Below are 10,332 nucleotides of genomic sequence, written 5' to 3'. Positions count from 1 at the left end.
ATTAACCGGATACAGGAATTTTACCCCTATGGTCAATATTGGGTGAAATATTTACAATATGGCTTTTTCTTTAGGCATAAAATCGGTGGAGAATTCCAATAGAAAGAAAGAATTGGAGCACTCACCATGGATCTTTTTGCTGTGATCTTTATTCCATATTCATGGACATCCCCATGCAACAAGCAGAGCAGGAGCGTCGCCTGAGCAACAGCCGCTGTTTCACACCAGTCTGTATTTCGTCAGGCTCCCGGTCACTGGAAGCTTGACGAAACGCCGACTGGCGTGAAACAGCGGCTGTCACTTAAGTGCAGGCTGCTGCCATTCCTGCTCTGCAGTTTCACGTCAATGGGTGTTTCGCCAGGCGCCCCGGTCACGAGCAACAAGCAAAGCAGGAACGGCAGGAGAGCAGGAATGGCAGGAGTGTGCACCTGAGAAACAGCCGCTGTTTCACAGCAGTAGACGTTTTGTCAGGCCTCGGTCACCGGCAATAAGCAGAACAGGAACGGCAGGAGCATGCACCTGAGAGACAGACGCTGTTTCATGCCAGTGGGCATTTCTGCAGGCCCCCGGTGATGTCCACTGCCGAAACACCCACTGGTGTGAAATTGGTGTTGCACAGGAGTGTCTTGTGTATGTCCATGAATATGAAACAAAGATCACAGCAAGAAATCCACGGTGAGTGCTCCAATTCTTTCTTTCTATTGGAATTCGGCATGCATGAAGCTTGTATTTATATTGTGAAGCACGACTGAAGGAGGCTGACCTGCCCTTTACCCCAGCCAAGCTGATAGCACACCAGTGTGAACCCGTAGTATGCGTGGGCCGTGCCGGCTGCTTTTTATCTCCGGAACTGTTTGATACAATTGATGGATATTTAAAGAACATCAATCGGGTTGTCTATGGCTGTTGACTTTTGGCTACCCTTGGGCTTGGTGGACGAATGAAGGTCAATGAAAATTGTCATGCAGACTTTGGGTGAAGTTGTTGGTACCTGGCGCCATAGTCCTCGGGGTGTTGGCCGAAGAGCTGGTCATTACAGGGATGGCGGACTCTATGATCAGCTTAGAAGTCTATAATTCTAACATATGGTTTATCACTATATAACAACTTTGTAGCCACTGACACCATGCAAAGCTTATAAAACAGGATTCGCGGCCGATGCCATTTGGCAGGATTAAGTGCAGTGACTGAGCGTGTAATTTGAACGACTGTAATAGTAGTAGATGCTCCAGGGAAAATACGGCTTGTAATACTCAGAGCTGATGATAATGTTTGCATGGGAGGATCCCACCTATGACTTCTGGAATGGATCCAAACACGGCAGATAAACAGACGACACACAAAAAAACCACAGCCGACACTTTTTAAGGCTGGCTGGATGGAACCAGAATAACTTTTTCAAAAACAAGAGGAGCCGAATCACTGAAAGATGGAGAGGATGTTCGTTCTGTCATGGAGGTCTACCCTACTGGTCACCTGCTTGGTCTTCACAATCAGACTTAATGGTAAGATGTCTCCTCACGATGACACCCAAAATTGGGTCACGCAGAAATGTTCCATCAGTCTATTATTAAGATTGTATTTTTGAAGAGGCGAAATTAGGTCACCGTGTTCTTCTATGGTATTATTGGCAGATGTGAGAAGATCACGTTGGTGGAGACTACACCGTAGACCACCGGCAACAGGGCAACTTCTGCTTAGAGTTTACAGCTGTTTGCATGGTGTTTCTTGCTAACCTCATACTCCAAATACAAGTTAAAGGGGTTATCCAGGAAAAACACTTTTTTATATATATCAACTGGCTCCAGAAAGTTAAACAGATTTGTAAATTACTTCTATTAAAAAATCTTAATCTTTTCAGTACTTTTTAGCTGCTGAAGTTGAGTTGTTCTTTTCTGTCTAACTGCTCTCTGATGACACCTGTCTCGGGAACTGTCCAGAGTAGAAGCAAATGCCCATAGCAAACCTCTTCTACTCTGTGCAGTTCCCGAGACAAGCAGAGATGTCAGCAGAGAGCACTATAGCCAGACAGAAAAGAACAACTCAACTTCAGCAGCTGATAATTATTGGAAGGATTAAGATTTTTTTTATAAAAGTAATTTACAAATCTGTTTAACTTTCTGGAGCCAGTTGAGATATATATATTGACTTGAAAATGGCGGTGTGAGATCGCCGAAACGTTGTCTTTATCTTTGGAATAAAAGCACTTTAATTCTGCACGAATCCTGGTGTGCTGCCTACATTCATCTTTATATATATATATATATATATATATATATATATATATATATAAGTTTTTCCCTGGAATACCACTTTTAACAAAGTTCCTGAGAAAGTAACCACAGAAAGAGTGGTTAGAGAAGTGCACTCTTTGAATATAATATTGCTACACACTGTGCCATCTAAATATACTACCACACACTGTGCCCTCAGAAAATAATAAAACAACTCACCCACTGAATATAATACTACCACACACTGTACCCTCAATATAATACTACCACACACTGTACCCTCAATATAATACTACCACACTGCGCCCTCTGAATATAATATTACAACTCACTTTACCCTCAATATAAAACTACCACACACTGTACCCTCAATATAATACTACCACACACTGTACCCTCAATATAATACTACCACACTGCGCCCTCTGAATATAATATTACAACTCACTTTACCCTCAATATAAAACTACCACACACTGTACTCTCAATATAATACTTCCACACACTGTACTCTCAATATAATACTTCCACACACTGTACTCTCAATATAATACTACCACACTGCGCCCTCTGAATATAATACTACCACTCACTGTACCCTCAATATAAAACTACCACATGCACTCTCATTAACACTTTATACACACATGCACTCTCATTAACACTTTATACACACACATGCACTCTCATTAACACTTTATACATACACATGTACTCTCATTAACACTTTATACACACACATGTACTCTCATTAACACTTTATACACACACATGTACTCTCATTAACACTTTATACACACACATGTACTCTCATTAACACTTTATACACACACATGTACTCTCATTAACACTTTATACACACATGCACTCTCATTAACACTTTATACACACACATGTACTCTCATTAACACTTTATACACACACATGTACTCTCATTAACACTTTATACATACACATGTACTCTCATTAACACTTTATACACACACATGTACTCTCATTAACACTTTATACACACACATGTACTCTCATTACCACTTTATACACACATGCACTCTCATTAACACTTTATACACACACATGTACTCTCATTAACACTTTATACATACACATGTACTCTCCTCTCATTAACACTTTATACACACACATGTACTCTCATTAACACTTAGTGTTTAAATAACATTTTTATGTTAAGTATAACTATCGATAATTTGAGTTTGGAATCGCCAAGTCAGAGTTCCAGACCCTAATTGTTGTGTCCTGACCTGAGGAGGGCTGTGAACACAAGGCATCCCAGATCTACGGGTTATTACATTTATCGCTTCACTTATCTTTCTCCCTACACTGTGAATGTTTACTTAATGTGTGTAATCTAATACATGAACTGTTTGTGTTATTAGTTTGGTTATACTGTGTTTGTATATATAAGAGAAGAATCAGATGACATTTTATGCGGATTTCCAGTGAGTTCCCAATCGTTCCCTTATTTTTCTTGGAACGGTGTAAATGAATGTTTTGAATCGGTAGATTATTTCGTCCTCCCCTTTATTTACTTTACAGATGTGACCTCCCAGTCCCTTGAATGTTTCTCATGTACAGACCGGGGTGATGGCGGCTGCCTACCTGAACGTGCTGTCAATGTCTCCTGCTCCTCAGACCACGATGTTTGTCTTGAGTCGCTCAGCGGTATAGAAACAAGTAGGTAGAATTCTATATTGTGCATCCAGAGAGCAGTGGTCTCCAAACTGGGATCCTCCAGATACTGCAAAACTGCAACTCCAGGCATCTACCTACCTACCTGAAAGTTGTAGTTTTGCAACACCTGTAGGCCACAGTTTGGAGACTATCTACCTACCTACCTGCACCTACCTACCTATCTACCGGCACTATTTACCTACTTCCCTGCACAATACCTACCTACATATCGCCACTATTTATCAACCAGGGGGCACTATCTACCTTTCTACCTACCTACCTGCACTATACCTAGCTACCTATTGCCACTATCTTCCTACCTACCTGCACTATACCTACCTATCTACCGGCACTATCTACAGTATCTACCAGGGGGCACTATCTACCTACCTACCTGGAAGTTGTAGTTTTGCAACATCTGGAGGGCCACAGTTTGGAGACAATCTACCTACCTATATGCACTATATCTAATTACCTATTAGCATTATCTTCCTACCTACTTGCACTATACCTACCTATTGCCACTATCTTCCTACCTACCTGCGACATACCTACCTACCGGCAGTATCTATCTACCAGTGGACACAAGCTACCTACCTACCCGTGGGCACTATCTACCTTTAAACCTACCCAAGAAGTAGTAGTTTTGCAACACCTGGAGGGCCACAGTTTGGAGACTATCTACCTACCTACCAACCTTCACTATACCTACCTACCGGCACTATCTACCTTCCAGGGGACACTATTTACCTATCCACCCAGAAGTTGTAGTTTTGCAACACCTGGAGGGCCACAGTTGGGAGACTATCTACCTACCTACCTGCACTATAGCTACCTACCTACTGGTACTATCTTCCTACCAACCTGCACTATACCTATCTACCTATCGGCACTATCTACCTACCAGTGGGCACTTTCTACCTTTCTACCCACCCAATGAGTTGTAGTTTTCCAACACCTGGAGGGACACAGTTTGGAGACTCTGGGAGAGATTTATCAAAACCTGTGCAGTGGAAAACTTGCCCAGTTGCCCATAGCAACCAATCAGATCGTTTCTTTCATTTTCATGAAGGCCTGTGAAAAATGAAAGAAGCGATCTGATTGGTTGCTATGGGCAACTGGACAACTTTTCCTCTGCACAGGTTTTGATAAATCTCCCCCTCTCTTCCTATCTACCGGCACTATCTACCTACCTGCACTATACAGTATCTTTCTACCTACCTGCACTGTACAGTATCTAACTACCTAGTAGCACTATCTTTCTACCTACCTGCACTATTCCTACCTACTTATTGCCACTATCTACCCACCTACCTGCCATATACCTACCTACCGACACTATCTATCTACCAGTGGGCAGTGGTACCTACCTAAACTGGGAATTGTAATTTGGCCACATCTGGAGGACCACAGTTTGGAGACCATCTCACCTTTCCTCCGTGTCCTGATCTTTTTGTCTTATTCCGCAGGTCATAACAATCATATCATTCTGAAGAAAGGTTGCGGCTCTAGCGTTGCAGCGAGTCTGGATAATACCATCTCATTACACGGCATCTTCCTCTATATTAAGTTACATGAATGTAACAGCAGCTTGTGCAATAAGAAGATGTATCTGAAGAATTACGCTCTGGCCTCGCAGGGTAATCTCTATAATATACGTTTACAATGGATGACACAGCGATGGCTTTTAGATGTTACGGACAGTTTACTACCTATACGAAGTCACAAAGCTCCAACCTGACTCGTTCTATCCAGATATTTTACAACGCGAAAATCCGGTTGTTCTTATTGAAATAAGCAAAAGCAACAGATTTTAATATACCACAAATTTATAATAAAAAGACATGGCTGCAAAACCACATGTTATATATCAATCCATTGCTTCTTAGCAAAATTAAAATTAATTAAAATTAAAATTAAATTAAAATTGGTACTCCGGTGAAAAACTTTTATTTTTTTATTTTTTTATTTTTTAAATCAACTGGTGCCAGAAAGTTAAACAGATTTGTAAATTACTTCTATTAAAAAAATCTTAATCCTTCCTGTACTTATTAGCTGCTGAATACTCCAGCGGAAATTCTTTTCTTTTTGAAACACAGAGCTCTCTGCTGACATCACGAGCACAGTGCTCTCTGCTGACATCTCTGTCCATTTTAGGAACTGTCCAGAGTAAAAGGAAATCCCCATAGCAAACATATGCTGTCCTGGGCAGTTCCTAAAATGGACAGAGATGTCGGCAGAGAGCACTGTGCTCGTGATGTCAGCAGAGAGCTCTGTGTTTCAAAAAGAAAAGAATTTCTGCTGTAGTATTCAGCAGCTAATAAGTACAGGAAGGATTAAGATTTTTTTAATAGAAGTCATTTACAAATCTGTTTAACTTTCTGGCACCAGTTGATTAAAAAAAAAAAAAAAGTTTTTCACCGGAGTACCCCTTTAATAAAAACAAACATGAGGTTCTTAGTCCAAATTTTCTGCAACCCGAATTCGGCCAAGTCCATCGGCTCTGTGTTGCGCCACCCCAAGAGAAATAGGGAGTTACCCTAAGGGCCCATTCACACTTCGAAATTTCCGAGCGGAGAAATTAGAAGTAACCACTACCTTGTGCCAAAATAACACCCAATACCTAATAGTTCCATATTATTACCATTATACTGTGTCCAAAAATATGTAATATCCAAATTACAGTGGTCCCTCAACATACCATGGTAATCCGTTCCAAATGGATCATCGTTTGTTGAAACCATCGTATGTTGAGGGATCCGTGTAATGTAAAGTATAGGACAGTGGTCTACAACCTGCGGACCTCCAGATGTTGCAAAACTACAACACCCAGCATGCCCGAACAGCCGTTGGCTGTCCGGGCATGCTGGGTGTTGTAGTTTTGCAACATCTGGAGGTCCGCAGGTTGTAGACCACTGTTAGAGGAAGTTGTACTCACCTGTCCCCGCCGCTCCGGACCGTCACCACTGCCCGGGATGTCGCCTTCCATCGCTGTCGCCGCGTCCCTGCGGCTCCGGTAAGGCCTCTGCTTCCCCGGCAACCGCGCTCTCCATCGCCGCCATCACGTCGCTACGCACGCCGCTCCTATTGGATGACGGGACGGCGTGCGCAGCGACATGATGACGACGATGGAGAGCGCCGACGATGCAGGGGATCCCGAAGAGGACGCGCCGGAGCCCCGAGGACAGGTAAGTGATCGTCAGCGGAGCACGCGGGGCACCGTAAATGGCTATCCGGTGGCAGCTGAAGCAGTCTGTGCTGCCGGATAGCCGTTTATGCGATGGCCCCGACATACAAAAGCATCGTATGTTGATGCTGCCTCTGAGAGGCCATCGTATCTTGAAATTATCGTAGGTCGAGGGGTCACTGTATACTGCCACATGCTCCCATATAGTATCGTGACATCACGACTCTGCCCCCGTGTTACATCATGCCCCGCCCCCTCAATGCAAGTCTATGGGAGGGGGCGTGACGGCCAACACGCCCACTCCCATAGACTTGCATTGAGGGGGCGGGGCATGATGTCACATGGGGGCGGGGGCGTGACGTCACGATACTCCGTCCCCGTGGTCAGGAGGCATAACACTGAGAGCCTCCAGTGCTTCAAGCAGTGCTTACAGGTGGGTGCTGCATGGTAGATTGCAGGGGTCCCCAGCGGAGTGACCCCCGCGATCAGACATCTTATCCCCTATCCTTTGTCTTGGGGCCGGAGTACCCCTTTAAGAACTGTCCAGAGTAGGAGAAAATCCCCATAGCAAACATATGCTGCTCTGGACAGTTCCTAAAATGGACAGAGATGTCAGCAGAGAGCACTGTGCTCGTGATGTCAGCAGAGAGCTCTGTGTTCCAAAAAGAAAAGAATTTCCTCTGTAGTATTCAGCAGCTAATAAGTACTGGAAGGATTAAGATTTTTTTTATAGAAGTAATTTACAAATCTGTTTAACTTTTTGTCACCGGTTGATTTAAAAAAAAAAAAAAAAAAAAAAAGTTTCCCCCCGGAGTACCCCTTTAATGATGTATGTTTGTGTCCTGCAGATCCAAAGAGTCGTGTTCCTAATGACGAACAATGTTACAGCTGTATTGGAAAACCAAATGGGGACTGTTCCTCATCAAATGCTCCTGCCATGTCCTGCTACGACAGCTACAGTCATTGCTTTGATGGGAATGTCGCAATATCTATTGGTAAATATCAGGGCAACATGTTATAGGTATTGTGGGAGATGAGCTCCGTAGAACCAGGAAAATAGCGGCAAACAGCAGTCACAGATAGGGACAGAGAAGTAAAGATTGAACAGGGCTTCTCCTGATTTTATTTTTTTAGCAAACAAGAACACAGCCATCACTTAAAAAAAATAAATAAATAAAGTACTGCTGGTCCAAGTGTTAACCAAGTGCTTCCTTTTCTATACTAGTGGCTTACTACCAGCCACCCAACAAAACATTCATCATGTCCCTTTTTGAAGCTGCAAACCACAGGACTCCAACTACCATCAAAGGTTCAGGTTCAGATCACCACCGTAGAGTACAGCAACTGAAGATCCAGTAGGAATAGGAGAGCAGGACAGGCAAACAGTGGGCCGTGTCCCGGAAACAATTGAAGAAGAGGGCAAAAAAGCAGGGGCCTCCAGCTACTCCAAAATTAGATGGATCAAAAAAAATATATAAAACTTCACATTTATTTCATTGTTTAAAAACAAAGGATATCCATGGTAAATAAAAGAATGATGTACAAAAGAAATGACGCGTTTCGAGACGAATCTGGCTCTTAGTCGTGGCACGACTAAGAGCCAGATTTGGCTCGAAACGCGTTGTTTTTTGTACATGATTCTTTTATTTACCATGAATTTTTAAACAATGAAATAAATGTGAAGTTTTATATATTTTTTTTTTTGATCCATCTAATTTTGGAGTAGCTGGAGGCCCCTGCTTTTTTGCCCTCTTCTTCAGAGGTTCAGGTTACTCATAGTGTTGCTCGCGAATATTCGCAAAGCGAATTTTATTCGAGAATATCGCATATTCGCGAATATAGCACTATATATTCGTGATTACGAATATTCGTTTTTTTTTTTGTTTTTTTTTCTCACAGTACACATCACAGTGATCATCCCTCTCTCCTTCCAGCTTGTGTGGTGTAAAGAAGGCTCTAATACTACTGTGTGAAACTGGCGTGCGAATTTCGCATATGCGAAAATTAGCACATGCTAATTTTCGTATATGCGAATTTTCGTTTATGTTAATTTCTATGCATATTTTCGCATACGCGATTTTTCACGCATGCGAAAATAAAACGAGGATATTACGAATATGCGAATATTCACGAATATATGACGAATATTCGTCCATATATACACGAATATTCGCGAATTCGAATATGGCCTATGCTCAACACTAGTTACTCACAACCCCAGCTTGCAGAGCAAGCTACACATTGGCCCTGATTTACTATTGTAAACCCGAAATGTTTTGTCGGGTCGTGCGCCAGAATTGAAAACAACCCGACTAAATCTCAATTTTAATGAGAAAACCCGAAAAAAGGGGCGTGAATGTCAGGACGGCCGTCACGCCCCCTCCCATAGAGTTGCATTGAGGGGGCAGGGCCATGATGTCAGGAGGGGGCGTGACCAACCCCCGCAGCACAAAAACAGCGTTTAGTACCCATTTAAGGAGATAAAAAACCTAAAGTGGAAGGGGCCTTGGACAACCTGTGGCCAATCCAAGCTTTTCCGATGTTACACTGAGGTTGAGTTGCCATCAAACATATCACCTAAGGATTCTGGTATCTTTCCTATCTAGATAATGACACAACCCTCATACCTGTTAAGAGCTGCAGCCTAAAATACCGTTGTGCCGAAAAGAAAGTGACCTACGGCAAAGCATCTTTCGAGATTAAAGGAGCCTGTTGCTCGGAGGAACTCTGCAACGAAGACCTATCCAACATAACCCAACTAGAATTGCCCTCTCTGGTAGTCCTTGGTGATCATAAAGAGGAACTGCCCACCACCCCTGTACCGGCTCCATGGGTGACCCCTACACACACGTCGGCAACCACAAAGGCCATGCAGAGAGAAGAAGAAGTAGAAGTGGAAGAGCTGACTCCGAACAACACCGCGTCTTCACGTTCCAGTAACCACTTTCAAGATGGGCACACCAATAACACCGGCTACGGACTGGTCTATGCGTCTTGGCTTATATCCGTTTTCATTTATCTTTCATGATGGGTCGGTTCCATCTTCGACCGAGGACTTTACAAAAAAAGAATGAAGTTGTGTGGAGGAATCTAACTTATAGGACAATGTATGTGGAAATTACTAGGAGTAGTTTTAAAGGGGTACTCCGGTGGGAAAAAAATATTATTTGTATTTTTTTTTTTAAATCAACTGGTGCCATAAAGTTATACAGATTTGTA

General features: G+C 42.8%; 1 protein-coding gene across 1 annotated transcript; it reads left to right on the top strand.

Moving 5' to 3' along the window:
* The first annotated feature begins 1,322 nt into the window (after nucleotides 1–1,322).
* LOC130294611 (ly6/PLAUR domain-containing protein 3-like) lies at nucleotides 1,323–10,332 on the top strand. Its single transcript, XM_056544745.1, has 5 exons — nucleotides 1,323–1,505; nucleotides 3,792–3,929; nucleotides 5,396–5,566; nucleotides 7,962–8,108; nucleotides 9,720–10,332. The coding sequence occupies exons 1-5, from the start codon at nucleotides 1,430–1,432 to the stop codon at nucleotides 10,139–10,141; spliced, it is 954 nt and encodes a 317-aa protein (XP_056400720.1). The 5' UTR covers nucleotides 1,323–1,429; the 3' UTR covers nucleotides 10,142–10,332.

Source organism: Hyla sarda, chromosome 10, assembly GCF_029499605.1.
Source record: "Hyla sarda isolate aHylSar1 chromosome 10, aHylSar1.hap1, whole genome shotgun sequence".
Taxonomy (NCBI): Eukaryota; Metazoa; Chordata; class Amphibia; order Anura; family Hylidae; genus Hyla; species Hyla sarda.
The sequence above is the reverse complement of the archived record's forward strand: the minus strand, read 5'-3'. Positions and strand labels throughout refer to the sequence as shown.

Excerpts from the sequence above, each read along its gene's own strand:
- LOC130294611 (XM_056544745.1), top strand. The coding sequence starts at position 1,430 with ATGGAGAGGATGTTCGTTCTGTCATGGAGGTCTACCCTACTGGTCACC. Across the intron at positions 1,506-3,791 it reads CTTCACAATCAGACTTAATG|ATGTGACCTCCCAGTCCCTT; the intron begins GTAAGATGTCTC and ends TTTACTTTACAG. Across the intron at positions 3,930-5,395 it reads GCTCAGCGGTATAGAAACAA|GTCATAACAATCATATCATT; the intron begins GTAGGTAGAATT and ends CTTATTCCGCAG.